The 15,224-nt window shown below is 42.5% G+C and overlaps 1 protein-coding gene and 1 long non-coding RNA gene across 4 annotated transcripts in view; one reads left to right on the top strand and one right to left on the bottom strand.

Annotated features, from left to right (window-relative positions):
* The window catches only part of LOC125889152 (chloride channel protein 2-like), a 228,301-nt gene that overhangs the window by 117,860 nt on the left and 95,217 nt on the right, over nt 1–15,224 (top strand). For all 3 annotated transcript variants that reach the window (XM_049576902.1, XM_049576901.1, XM_049576900.1), the window contains exons 5-8: nt 3,073–3,206; nt 6,012–6,089; nt 12,780–12,858; nt 14,744–14,869. In XM_049576902.1, coding sequence (XP_049432859.1) covers nt 3,073–3,206; nt 6,012–6,089; nt 12,780–12,858; nt 14,744–14,869 — 417 coding nt within the window. The remainder of the gene's footprint in view (nt 1–3,072; nt 3,207–6,011; nt 6,090–12,779; nt 12,859–14,743; nt 14,870–15,224) is intronic.
* Nucleotides 1–15,224, bottom strand: part of LOC125889201 (uncharacterized) — a 409,754-nt gene that overhangs the window by 394,195 nt on the left and 335 nt on the right. The window lies entirely within an intron of this gene.

Raw genomic sequence — 15,224 nt, 5'->3', positions numbered from 1 at the left:
GATAACATAGAGGATCACATTAAAAAAATTATAGAATTATTATTATCATTAATAAAATATCTGGAAAAAATGTTGACAAAATGTTAATAAAATGTCCAAAAATATTGTGAAATTGTCTGAAAAAATATTTGAAAATGGCCACAAAAATGTTACTGAAATATCAAAAAAACTGTTAACAAAATGTCTGAAAATAAGTTGGTAAAATGTCTAAAAAAGATGTTATTAAAATATCCCCAAAAAAAATAAATAAAATGTCAGAAAAAAATTAAATGTCCATGTTTAAAAAATGTAAGAAAAATGTTACTGAAATGTCCAAAAAATAATAATAAAATGTCTGAAAAAATGTCCTAAAAATGTTCCAAAAAATATTAAATTGTCCGAAAAAAAGTTTACAATTTTTTTTTTACAAAAAATGTTTCTAAAATGTCAGAAAAATATAATTTAAGTGTCAGAAACTATGTTACTGTAATGTCCATAAAATGGTAACAAAATGTACAAAAATAAGTTGGTAAAATGTCAGAAAAGTCTTAATAAAATATCTGAAAAATATAAATAAAATGTCAAAAAATATTATAAAATGCCCCCCAAGTAATAAGTGAAATGATAAATTGATTAAATGTCAGAAAATATGATTAAAACGAAAACAAGCTGAAGTTTTGTGGGCACTATATACTGCAGTGTATATTTAGGCTGTGTTTGATCGCAAGATTGTGACAACGGCCATCCTTGAACCTCTCTCACTGTGCGATGTGGGACAAATGTATTAGAGCCACGACTAAAGATATCACACGTTTTTTTTCATGTTGGTCATCTCTCGTCAGGGACAGCCCAGAATCACTCAGTGTATAACAGGCTCAAGTAAGCACCAGCTCATTTTGCCTTTGGAACAGGAGGAACCTCTCAAACCTTCAGTTGTGATTTTGCATCCTCTGCTGCGACAGAAAGGATGCGACAGAAAGGGCCCACCCACAGGAGGCGGTACTGGTCATGCAAGAACTATACACCTTCCTGATCCATTCAGTCTCTGTCCTCCATCCTCTCTGTCTGAAAACTATGAATTGAAATGAAACCCTAACAGCTTCTCCAGCAACCAGACTGATGCCACCCTGTACTGTAAAGAACTCAACACATTAAACACCTGTGTGTAAATTCCAGTCGCTACAGAGTAACGCCTCTGTGACACACTGTAAATCCCCTCTGTGCCTCTTTAGGCTCAGCCCCTAAAGGCTCTACGTCTCCCACCACAGGCATCCTCCGCCTCAGCAGCAAAATCCTCCACGAGCTCTGCACACAATTCAGAACTGTAGCAGACTCTAAAAAACAGGTTAGGTTTTTCTGAATTCAGCGCAGCACTCCGTCAGGTGCCTGAAGTAATTTCTGCTGCAGGTCGAACAGAGACTTTACTGTCACTCTCTGTAAGAGAGGCTAAAGAGATGGGTGTGCTCCTGAGAGTCTGAGGTAACCTCTGCTATCAGCGAGACACACCTCCTTCTCCCTTTCACTCCTCACCTCCCTGAATCACTTTCTCAGACTGTGTCAGAAGTGGAGCAGTCTTTTTTTGTCAGTTTCTATGAAAAAGAATCTGCTGTCAGAGTAACCTTAGAGTTGTCTCATTCATGAAACTCTGTAATGCCATAGTGAACACCCATGACGTGACGTTTACATAGCCAAGCATCCAAAAAATCTAATATATAATAAGCAGAAGTTTCCATCTGCAGAAGGGTTTTACTTCACAAAAGGTCATCTGAATTTGGCAAGTAATTAATACGGCTATCAGCAGCATTTCAATTAAGAAAATGATATTCTACTGGGGTTTCTCTAAAATTAAAAAAGTCTGTTTTTGCAAAAACAAAAAGCCCATTTCCACCCTGCATTAATTATCCAGTCAGAGAGTCAAAGTTAAATCAGAAAGCTGTGGCAGCGAAATGTTAATTATCCCAGAGGCAAAGTTATTTTAAATTAACACGTGAGGTTTATCTTGAAGTGATAGTTTGACACATTGGTCAGAATGCTTGGATGATATCTGTCTCATATCACAGCCTGTAGCTGGCTAGCTTAGCTTAGATTATTCTTCTTTCTTTGCGTGTTCTTTCAACACATTCTCACTACGACCTCGTCACATATTGAAGTGCTTGGTCATGGACTTTCCACGTCCACATACGACGTGCAGGGTACCACGGGTGTGTTGGTTGTTGACGTTCTGGGACGCCGTGTCAAGTTCTCCTCTTTCAAGACACATGTCTGTTTTCACAGGAAATTTAAGGTTTACATACAGTCTCTTTCAAAATAAAAGCACTACGTAAGTACAAAACTGCGAATTGACGCTTTTTTCCTTCAACAAACACACAGTGAGGTTTGAGAGCGGCGTTTGGCTTTAGGATCAGGATGCTAATACTGCTGTCTCAGGTGAACATCAGTGTTTGTGGACCAATCCACCACCCCTTACGCCCGTCCGCCCCACTCGGACTTTTGCCACCTTAACTTTCATTCTTGTCCCGCTGCGTTTCCCCCCGACACTGCTGGGCAGCGTCAAACTATAACAGCAACCAGCAGCGTATCATGCCGGCGTTAAATGGCGCCTTTTTTCATTGGTTTCTGATGCCACAAGTCACTGCCCAAGCATTGGATTTCAACGACTTCGGAGTGTGCTCGTTCTTTTGTTTCTCTCCTTCCTGTACTCAGAGGCACTGTCCTTGTGTTTTGTATGAGGATTTGCACTGCAACCATAGGCACTTGCAGACTCACTGACTTTGCGGGCACGTCCCCAGGAAATCTAGGAGTCTCCAGGAAGTAACTGCTCCTGGCTGAGAAATAGTCCCACACATAACTCCCCATAAAACTGTAACCTGGCTTTCTTCCACTCTGGTTTTTGTACAGTTGTAACAATCGAGATATAAGGTGTTGATCAGTGAGATTTGGAGGTGCTGGTGGAGAGATGTTGTCTGCCAGGACGTAACTGATAAGTGTTCATGTTGTTGGTGAAGTCAGTATGTGTCCTCTTAAAAGGTCAGCTGCTCGATGTGTTTGGTTTCTCTGTAAGTTGACGTTCAGCTGTAAACGCCCGCCCTGCAGGTTCAGGTATTCCAGAGATGAAGACCATCCTGAGAGGAGTTGTGCTGAAGGAATACCTCACCTTCAAAACTTTCGTGGCCAAAGTCATCGGCCTCACCTGCGCTCTGGGCAGCGGCATGCCCCTGGGCAAGGAGGTAATACACACACACACACACACACACACACACACACACACACACACACATGAATCAGCTTTACCCTCTCTATGGGGCTCAAAATGCCTATATGTACTTTACATGTGTGGACCTGTGTGTGTGCATGTACTCTTGAGTGGAGCTTCCCTTCAGGATGGGAAGATGCACTTTTCTGGGACATCATGTGACACACGCACGCACGCACGCACACACACACACACACACACACAAACAGCACAAGCTGACAACCATGTCAATCAATATGTGACTCATAAGATGAGAGGAAATACAAGCTGTGCAAATATGTGTTGATGAAAAACTCGAGTTAAAATGACTCATACATGCTTTCATGTTTTGATGTGTGTGTGTGCGTGTGTGTGTGTGGGTCTGCTGCTGACACATAAACTGTCCATCACAGAGCCGTCCCATTATGACCAGCTTTGTGGAGAAAAAAAATCAGTTCCCAGCTCCTCCTCTTTATGTCAGCGGTGGCAGCTAAACTCAATAGCTGACCCACATTCAACAGTTTTGTTGTTTGCTGACACAGTTTCCATGATTCACAGTAATAAAAATTTGTTTGTGATAAAATACAGAGTCCAGACTGGCACCAAGCTGCCATTAGGTTTACACAACATCCATCCAGTGAATGTTAGCGCAGAATACCAGCTGTCTGCTGCTTCAATTCAAGTCATTATTACTCATCAGAAACTCATGTAGGTCAAAGTGAAGAGCAGGGACACTGCTGGAGCAGGTTATAAAACTTACTCACCAACCCAATCACCAGGATAAATGTCGGCCATGGACATTGAAACACTGTTGTTAACATGTAGTTAGGTTTAGGCACAAAAAAACACTTGGTTATGGTTCAGAAAATGTCGTGTTTTGGCTTAAAATACCTGTTTTTAGTGGCACAGTCCTGCAGGAAATGCGGTGATGTCTCTGTACAAAAGACCACTGCTTTTCATGGCACTATCTTAGCAGTGAACACAGTAATGGCAGTAAAAAACAAGCCATGTCCTTGGCATCATCCCAGCAGAAAAAGCAGCAGTGTCTTTAAAAACGATCTGCTTTTCATTGCACTATCCCGGCATCAAACACACTGATATCTTGGTAAAAATCAGCTGCTTTCATGACACTCTCCCGGCAGGAAATGCAGTGATGTCTCTGCAGAAATCAAGCACTCTTCATGGCACTATCTCAGCAGAAAAGGTAGCAATATCGTAGTACAAAGGAAACACTTTCCACATCTGTTAAACAAGACGGGTGCGTTGGAGAGAGAAGACCAAAAAGTTGCAAAAGGACTCCCGCTCACCTGATGAAGGTCTAGTACCGAAACGTCGCAAATAAATTATATATTGCAAGTTGGACAGTGTGCGGTAGTCCTTTTGCAGCAATATCTTAGTAAAAAAAATGCCAATTTTCTTGGCATAATTCTGGCAGGAAATACAGTGATGTCTCTGTAAAAATCATCTGCTTTTCATGGCACTATCTTGGCAGTAAACATAGTGATGAAAAAAGCAGTTATGCCTTTTAAAAACATCCGCTTTTTCTTGCATTATCCCGGCTATAAACACAGTGAAATCTAGGTAAAAAACAACCTCTTTTCATGACAGTGTCTCTGCAGAAAAGCCAGAAATATCACAGTAAAAAACACCCATTTTTCTCGGCTTAATGGTGGTATAAAGCGACTGCTTTTATGACACTGTCCAGGCAGGAAATGGAGTGATGTCTCTGTAAAAACCAACCACTCTTCATGGCACTAACTCAGCAGAAATGGCAGCAATGTCTCTGTAAAGAACAACCACTTTTCACTGCACTGTCCCTGGCGGAGACACGGCAATAGGTCCCTAAAAAACAACAGATTTCAGTGTTTGTTGGTCTCAAACTGTGGTGTGCAGCTTGGCAGGCGTCTCATGTAGGCCTAGGTCACAATATTTACCATCCTCTCCACCTCCTCATGACAAAGTCAGCTCATATACTCCGTCACTTTATAGATGCTGCAGCATGTTACTGCAACTAACATGCTACAATACAGGAACTTCCCACTGATGCACAACGCTCCCAGGCTCATTCACATTCCTGTTCCCTATATCCCTGCAGCATGCATTACAAATGATTTATAAATGGCACACGATGGGGTCGATATGTTTAGGGTCACGTTGAGAGCAACAAAATCTGGCGAAGAAAAAAAAACATCGCAGAGAGACAGAAGGCGGCAGCGAGCAGATTTGACTCCAGACCTTGTGGAAACCCAACGGGAGGGAGAATAATGTTTTTCTGGAGATTTCAGGATCCTCTCCCTTCAGTAGCGCTGCAGATGTTGTTTATGTCTTGAGGACAGTGTGTGTGTGTGTGTGTGTGTGTGTGTGTGTGTGTATAATGTAGATTACATCACTATTTCTCAGTGTTTTTTCCCCAAAACATTTTCAGGGAAGTATGGCATCCCCCAAAAGGCTGCCTAGCCTGAAGACATACTCAGAGGAGAATATATTCTCTCCTCTTAGACACACACACACACACACACACACACACACACGCCTCAGGCCCTTTTGGTTGCATACTACTGCAGCATCAGCCTCCACAGTTTGGATTCAGCGCAGGGCTCTCACTTCCTTCAACGTGACCACGCTCTCACTTTTAATCCTGTCGGTTCCACTTTGAACTTCATCCCCTGAATTTCACTGTAAACTTTGTTGTTGGTGGTGTGTTGTCAGAAAGTTGTCAGGTGCCCTCTCATGTGGCGCACAGTAAACAGGAGAGAGCTTCTGAACTTGTAACATGTGAACCTGTTTTCTTTCCTGTCAGGGTCCGTTCGTCCACATCGCCAGTCTGTGTGCTGCTCTCCTCAGCAAGTTCATGTCTCTGTTTGGAGGAATCTATGAGGTATGTCTTATTCACGTACATATTCTCCTACATTCTCTGTCACTCTGTCTTCATTTTGCCCAACTACTCAATTGATTTAATTGTGTTTTCCTGGTTTCACTGAATTGAAACATTTCATTATTTTTCCATAAACACATACAACATACACGCCATACTCAACTCTCCAACACCCTGTTTTTGTCTCATCACCTTCACCTCTCCTCACACTGGATGTGGTATTTGAGTGTTTGTGAGATGATCTGAGTTGATAATAATATTGATGCACTCATCTGAGACACCTTCAGTTATTACCATGCATTTAAAAGCAACAGGCAGCGGAGATTAGTTATTGTTTTTTTTGCCCTGGGTTTTGTCTCTTGTCGCTTTTGATCATGGGCTGAAACATGAAAGACATACTGTTTTTGCCAAGGGCAGCAAAAAACAACACTTATCATCATACCGTTATTTACATGTCCAGCAGTAACCACACATTAGCCTTCATTTAGAGTCCTGCTTGTGTCCACCTGATGAATGTAAATCAAATATTTCATCTCTTTTAGCTCTGTTTTGGTCCCTACCAATGCCAGAAGGAAATATCTGTCTCTTTAGCTCCTAAATGTTCCACTACGTTCACCAGCTGTCACCACCTCTCTGCCTGTGTCTGTCTGCTGTTTAGAGCTGAGGAGTTGGTGTACAGTTGGTTTTTAGTGCTTTTTTCACTGAGCCCAGCTGCCTGCTGTGACCGAAAACATCATGTTGTGGGCCAGGCACAAGTTAACGCTTTAATTCATCTCAAGCTGTCTATGACACATTACCAAATCCAGCAAACCTTCACACAAGGCTGAGGCACCATCCTGCCCTGTGTGCTGGGTGAGGATCCCTCCAACATCTCATGCAGAAACAGTCACCACAGCCATTCAGTCCAGTAGACACCACCCCAGGAAGAAACCATCTCTTTCCTCAAGGCTGGAGAGAAGCTCCTGATCATAGACAAGACCGTACCAACTGTCCACAGCCTGAGACTGGCAGCTGAGGGTTGATCTTGGAAAACAACTCAAATTCCCTGATCACACTGCGCACGGAGACTATGCCCAGACTTGACCATCTTCTCAGAGTCCAAGCAGGTGATCATCTGGGAGCTGTCTGAGGCTCATCAGAGGAAGCTTGCTAAATACCAAGAGCTGGTGGGGCAGTGCAGAAGCAGAGGCTGGCGAGCAGGGCTGGGAGAAGGCAGAGCTGCATTGAAGGGGGCCGTACAAACCATTACTGAAGCTGCAGAGAAAGCCACTTGGTGGCTTTGGATAAAGAGGGCAGGCCATGGATTGCTGCTGCCAGGGTGCAATCTGGGACTTGATCAACCCCAGATGGGTCACCTGGATGAGGGGGTCTGATGTTGAAAGACCCGAAACCTCCTATGACCCCCAGGAACATCACTGATGATGCATCCCAGTGCATTCCTAGAGCTGTTTCTTGGAACCTGCATCAATTTATTGATCATTAAAAATAGATCAGAAAAGCCGGCGGTAATATATTCAGGCAGTGCTCACAGAATAAATGATAAAGAGGAAGAGGTTGAGAGGGGGGAGAGTTGACATTTTATCATGTGTTTGAGGGAGAGATTGAGGAAAAGGCCTGTGAAAATGTAAGATGTTGACAGCAGGTGAACTGCCAGAGCAATGGTAGGGAAGAAGAAAGAGAGGATAAATGGGAATAAAGATGAGTGGAGGAAAAAAACAACTCTGGTGTTTTGCTGGGACAGCTCAGGTTTCAGGCTTTGGTCCAGTTTGATGCCTCAGAGCAGAGGGAACATGAAACATGAGCTTTAACACCTGACAAAAAAACTAAAGTTTTTTTTAGTTGGTTTCCTTATTTGTCCCTCCATCATTAGTTCAGTTAAAAAGGGAAAAACGAAGCACATTTTTTCCTCGGGAATCGATTTCTTTCTTCCCATGTTGAGTCAACAACCAATAATGACTCATTTTATAAATGTTTAATCAGTATCGTATTTGTCAGCAAATGAGATTTTTCATCTCCTAAACGAACTTGGCCCAGAGAGAATTGGAGCGAGAGAAAGCAAAAAAGAAAGCGTCATTATTTTCTTCTTCATTATCTCCTGCATCTTCTCCTTTTCCTTCTTCTCCATCTTGCCTGTCCGTTGTGATCAGGCAGTCAGGGAGCTGGGGGAAGACAGAGAAAATCCTGACTCTCATTCCTCACTTTTCTGAAGATGTGAGCACGTCTCTTGGGAGATGTGTTGGTGGGAAAATCGGCGGGTTTGAAAAGAGCACAGAGGGCTGTGAGACAGAGTCCCCACGCTGCGTCCACTCTATAGATGGTGCAAAAGTGATCTGGAGTTGTGATCCATGTTCATGTGGAGGATGGAGGAAGAAGTGTAAATGATATGAGCCTTGGAAATAGCCATCTTGGAAAAATGTGGGATAAATCATAAAGTTTAGTTTCATTGGACATAATGTGAAGAAATGCAAGAATCTCACATCCGTTTAAGTACTCAAGTTTGCTTTGGCCAGGAGTGTAAGATTTATATGTCTGTATTTATTGGACTTTTGTGTTGAAACTTATTGGAACTTATTGGACGGACACTACGGACACTGGTGAGAAAATAAACATCTGATGATATACAGCATTTGAAAAGATTAGGAGTAGTTTCTGAATAAATGTCCAAACAATTCAGCCAAAGATCAACCAATAGGGGCTAATGTATCCATCCGCCTGTCTACCTTTTTATCTTCTGTACTCATCGTCATCCACGTTGTCTCTCTCTAACCCTCTAACTCTTTCCTGCTCTCCCCTCCCCTCTTGAGTGTTGTGCTGCATTTTATTGCATATTAATGCTGAGAGTGTGTGTGCGTGTGTGTGAAGTGTCCCTCTGCAGCAGTATCTGGTCCTCCTCTCCAGAGTTTGAAGTACAGTATGCTAATGTAGCGTGTGGGCTGTAACAGCCAGCTTTTTGTTTCACGTGCTTTTAGAGAGCTTGTTGTACTTTAACAGGAATAAAGGTGCATGAGTAAATGAAGCACACACGTGGAGAACACCAAACACGCTGCATCAGATATAATGTTATTATCAGATCTGTGAATGTCGATCGGATGTAAATCTTGACTTTGCTAATTAAGTTGAATAAAATATAATATCAGATTTGTTCAGTTTTACGATGATGCAAATTTAGTTTTGGCAGTAAAAAAATCATGCTCATGGTTTCTTTATGGCCTAACTCTGTCTCTTACTCCCATGCTTCCTGAAGGAGCCCAGTCTTATAAGCATAAAGGTAACTCAGTTGCACATTTCCCAGCATGCCCCACTGTCCATGTCCCATCTTCTCACCTGTTGCAGTCTTGTGCATGTTTTTCATACTGAAAAAAGTTAAAGTTACTACAACGAAATATTTATTCTAGTATCCAGTGTCCGGACCAGGGGCGTGAATATAAACAGTGCAGGCAGTGCCGTACTGGGGCCCTTGAAATGGGGGCCCACAGAGTGAGTGGGCCGTCCATCAATGTGTTGGCTGGAGAATGGGCCCTTATGGCTGAATTCCAACTTGGAAATACACTTGTGTTAAAATAAAAAACAGTGCCATTTGCTATATATGCCTCTAAAAATGCATCTCTGTTATGTTTTCTTTCTTTTTTGTAAAAGAGTCATGTTTGCACAATAGCGTACACTAGGGCCCGTCATAATAGCATGCACTGGGGCCCATGCGAAGTGTGGTGACTCCTCCATATCATTCACAGGTTTGACTTTGGAATGGGCCGTTCCAGAAGTGTAACTTAGAACATCCTGCCGGCGACGGCACCAGTGGCCTGATAGTGTGAAGAACTCGAGCATTAATGCGCTGAGCGTCGATCGATTTGAGATCTAAAACTAATCAAAATCGCCTGAAGGGTTTTCCAAGATGGAGGCAACTTCTGTGAAGGACGCCGCGTATAAATATCTCCGTGTGGGCTTCACTCCAGATTTAGTGCATCTTACCCCAAGATAGTACTCCCGTCTGGATGACACTCAAAAGACAGCTCACCGAATACTCGATAGTCTCAGGGCTCATACATCGCCTTCAAGTCGGGACGAGGCCAGTGGGCAAAGATTACCTTGTACTTTGGAAAAATTAAAGACCTATTTCTGTAATTAATTGATACATTTGCATCTTAGGCTAAGCAAGGGCCTACGGCAGCAACCAGACACCACACAGAGAATCTAGCCGAATTGACTCCCTGAAAGCTACGGGCCTGCTGGCATACATAGTCTGTTTGATCCATGAGCTCTGCGATGGCAGATTAAAGGTTGTGTTGTCACTGGCATGACGTTCTGAGTTATGCTTCTGTAATGGCCTGTTTCAAAGTCGCACCGGTCAATGATGCAAGGAGCCACCACGCTTCACACGCATCATAACTGCCTCACGCTACTGGTCCGGACCATGGTTTTTAAAACCTTAAAGGTGCAGTGTGAAGGATATCTGGGGACCTTTTGGCCAACATGATATATAATAGGGATGGGCAAACAATCAAAATTCATTATTCGATCAAAAATTTCAAAATCAGTTATCAACTAATTGATAAGCAAGTACTTCAAACGAGAGAAAACAAAAGAGTGCAGTGCAGACTGTCGCTGCAAGAGAGCGCAGCTGCCCCAGTTTTGTGCTTCGACCCCCCAGGCCAAAGAGGAAGAATGGCGTGCATGCGCAGTTCACCCCTGGGTGTTTACAACCGTTGCTAGCCAGAAGTTACAGGCCTCGGTTTTCAGCGAAACCTCCATCTTTCAATGGCGTAGTGTTTTCAGAGGCCTCAAGGGAAGTCGCCGAGGTTTTGGAGAGCGATGAGACCCTCCGTCTGTTTATGATTTTTTTTGCCCGGCACAGGTCCGGCGGGGGGTCTCGTAGTCACGGCGGCTTGTCGGGCCTGTAGCATTGTAGGGGAAACACTGCGACTATCAAGCAAAATTATTTGTGATCGATCAAAATCCTTAACAATCAACCATCGATAATTGAAAATTGATGTCGATCCCTAGAATTATTCATATTTTTGTTTTCATTAGTGTAAAATCACCTGAAACTAAGAATTGTTGTGTTTTCGTTATGAGCCATTTATATCTACTCACAGAGTGGGTCCATTGCCATGGAGTTCACCATTGTGTTTCTACAGAAGCCAAGAACAAACAACCCAAACACCGTCTCTAGATTGGGTCATTTGGGTTTTTGAATTTTTGTGTTTTTGTGTCTACCGCTGTAGTTCTCTCACATGCTTGGCACACCAAGAGGTTTCAGTCGGTTGCAATCTGCAACCTCACCACTTAATGCCACTAAATCCTGCACAGTAGACCTTTAAATTAAAGTTTTCCCTTTTTGTTCCCTCCATCATTTCATCACATACTGTGCGTTCCATAGAAAAAAGTCATAATTAACCTTGTTTGCAGTTTGAGGTATCCTGTCAACAGTTTTACAGACGTCTCTTTTATAATGTCGGTCTGTGGGGAAAATGCTTTTTGAGCCGTGGAGAATTTTTTTGCTGCAGTACCACTGGTGGACACCAGAAAAAACTTGGAACCAAGGCTGAACGGCATTCCTGGGGGCCTGCTTTGATCCAGTCATCCACCTCCACTGCATCCCTGCACAAACTTTGCCGCTATTAATACTAGATCACCTGACGTCCTCTTTTTTTCTGTCATAATCACTACAGCCACTTGAGGTCGATGCTTAACAAGAAACACAAATATGGATCATAATAATCAGCTTGCACAGACAGCATATTTGGCGTTTTTCTTTTTAGGTGAAAGCGGGTTGAATTACTCTATCCTTGTGCGCTCTCATGAAAATGTTAATTAAAAGGGATTTAAAGTTAGAAGAAGTGGAAATATTCCACCCTACTGGCATTTTGTTAAAATATTCATTCCAGATTAACATGTTCTGCAGTGTAAGCTGTATTTGAAAATGTCTCTTGACCACCCTTTATATTCCTCTCTGACCATATTACTGTGAGGAGTGTGTGTGTGTGTGTAAGCTGCAGCACAGCATGCTTATCAAAAGCACCACACTGTAAATTTGCAAGAGCAGGATAAGTGGCTGAGAGTACAGTCAAAGGGAAAACACACACACACACACACACACACACACACACACACACTAACCTCTCTTTATCACTGCCATGCTGCTTGAAGGAAGCCAGTCTCATAAGAATGCAGGTAAGATCAGTAATGTAAACAGGAAAACTCAATTTCCCAGGATGCTCTGGGACTCCTTTGCCCTTCAGTCATGCGGCTCAGTGTTATCACTTGTTCTTTTCCCATCTGTCTCACTGTGGTTACACTGTAACTCCTCATCTGATGGGAACATCAAATCACTCCTTAAAGAGGATTCTGGAGGGTTTTGGTTTGAACTGTGCAGTTTGAGATTTTATTTAAGTGCTTTTAAGCATGAAACAACTTAATCAACTTCTTTCTTCTATATATATATATATATTTTTTTTTTGTTACGTGAACTTTTTTTGCTTCACTGACTTTTGATGGAATAGCTCTGTACTGAGCCGTCATTTAGTGTCAAAGTCAGTCAGTCAGTCAGTCTCAGAAGTTTAAAGAGACTGTCAGCATGTCTGTTCACTGTATTATAATTCCTTATCAAACCTTTTATGTGTGCTATCAGCTGGCTCCACATATTAAAGACTGACTGACATGTAACGGCACCATGTGTATCTGTGTGTGTTTCAGAATGAGTCAAGGAACATAGAGATGCTGGCAGCGGCCTGTGCTGTGGGAGTAGGCTGCTGTTTTGCTGCCCCCATAGGAGGTGAGTCTTAAGAGAAAAATATATGGTAACACAAGTGTGGCACACACAACACTGGAGGTGTCATTATAGATGATATCAACTGCACATCACATAACGTACAATAACACAGAGACAGCTTTATGTCACTCAGTGGGGACAGTATAGTGAAGGCAATATCTCTGTCTGTACATCTTATATCAGCCCATGTTAAAATTATGTCCTTGTTACATGCTGGTACAGATCTCACAACACGACTTTGTGTGAGTGACATAATTTATTTAACTGCGAGCAGATTTCTCTCCGCCTGTGCTGCTTCAGTCATTTCACAGCACCGTCTGTTGCTACATATTGGTGTCACCATCAGATTTTAGGAATCAAAAACAAATACTTCACTTTAATACAACCAAAAACACGTCTGAGAGACGACACTGGTGAGCAGAGTTAGCTGTGTGCCGCTCTTAAAACAAAAGAAGACCATGTTAGTAGAGAAGTAACACAGAGACACACAGGCTCTGCATGTCCAGAAGTGTCAGTTAAACTTATTTAAGGTCCTGCATGTTCATATTTTAAATGTTATCTACATAAACCTTGCACTTCTTGGGTAACAACACCATAATTTCTACATTACATAAGTATCTCTGCACTGTGTTATTAAAGGGACTGTTTGGATGTGTTTAAGTGGAGTTGTGTGAGGTAATTATACATCACTGAACACAGGAGCCGCTGGTCTGCTGCTGCCTCCATCACTTAGTTGGTGTTATTGTTCAACTGTGGTGTTTTAGAGGGTTAGTTTAGAACACAAATTAACTGAACGTGGCAACGGTAGACCAGCTAATGTTACTGTTTTTGTCAATATAGCGTACACTTGAACTGACACTGATTTTTTAAGCAGGACCTTTTAAGGTGGTTAACACGAGTTTTGCCTCTTTACCCGTCCACAGCAGTACCAGGGGCGATTACTCTGAGACAACAAGGGAGGCTGAATTTCCCCTAAAATTCCATAGAAGAAATGGTCAAATATGCACTATTGAATTTACACTGAAATAATAATTTACATTGCATTAAACGTGCGCTAGGATGCGTTTAACATCATGACTATGATGATCAAACGTCAGCTGTTTATCACCAGTTTCCCAACGCAACCTCCCTGTCATACATTCTCGTGTCAGCACGGTGGACGCGGAGCCTCCAAGCATTCCTATGAGACAGCGCTGAGCAGGTTTTTTCATGCAGCAAAGCGAGACGGTCATTGGATAAATGCGACACAATCGTCACTTCCAGGGAGGCTCAGCTTCCCTGGGACCTAATGGAGCGCTAGGCGGGAGAGGACGCTCGGTGTCTGCATGATGATTGGAGGAACTGTCTAAAAGGCTGAACCCCTTTGTGACTGACAGCGCTTTGGAAATACACACCGGCATCGTCACATTTCAAGCTCAGTCCCATGCGGATATTTGCGAGTGGAGTCTTCTGACAGAGTGCCGTCTGGAGTTCCTTATTTCCATAAGCCATACATCTCATTTTCACCGTTTGTACAGTTCAGGTGTTTAAACCCATCTGAAGATCTTTGAGGTGTGTGTTGCTGTGGTTCTATGGCATGAGTGTGGTTGAACAACAGCTTCAATTAAATGTTCCTTTTATAAGTTACTGCCTCGCTACGATATGACACATTTTACGATGTAAACTTAAAGTGAGTTCCCCTGTTTGAAAGACCAGCAGCCGCCACTGAGCAGTACAAAGCTTAGCTTCCATGGCAGCTTCGTCATGCCTGCTTCTTCTAACAGACTAACATCTTCTGAATGTAATACAGTCACTATGGATAAGGACCTATTGCTTTCATTATGTCAAACTGTGACCAATAAAATTCAACATTTAAATGGTATGCAATATGTGTTTGTGTGTGTTCCAGGTGTCTTATTCAGTATTGAAGTAACGTCCACGTTCTTTGCGGTGAGGAACTATTGGAGAGGTTTCTTTGCTGCTACCTTCAGTGCCTTCATCTTCAGAGTACTGGCTGTTTGGAACAGAGACGAAGGTACAGTAAGGCCGATTTGCACTCAAAATAGTATTGATGGAAGTACGAGGGAATAATTAAGATACTTTAACAATACACACAATTCCAAAAAGTCTGACAAACTAAGACTGAGGTCCAAAACTGAAGAATCCCAGTCAGCAGAGCATCATAAGTTAAGATTAATGTGATGTGATTAGGGCGGCCCTGACTAAGAATTTTCCTAGTCGACCAATAGTCATCATTACGGTCCATCAGTCATCTAGTCTGCTGCATGTTCATGATATGAATGTAATGATTAAATGATATATTTTGGTGGTTTGAGTTGAAGGTGTGAGAAAGAATAGTATCAGTAACATTGTTAACACTGTGCTACATT

The sequence above is a fragment of the Epinephelus fuscoguttatus genome, linkage group LG5, assembly GCF_011397635.1.
Source record: "Epinephelus fuscoguttatus linkage group LG5, E.fuscoguttatus.final_Chr_v1".
Lineage (NCBI taxonomy): Eukaryota > Metazoa > Chordata > Actinopteri > Perciformes > Serranidae > Epinephelus > Epinephelus fuscoguttatus.
This window is presented reverse-complemented; position numbering and strand designations above follow the sequence as displayed.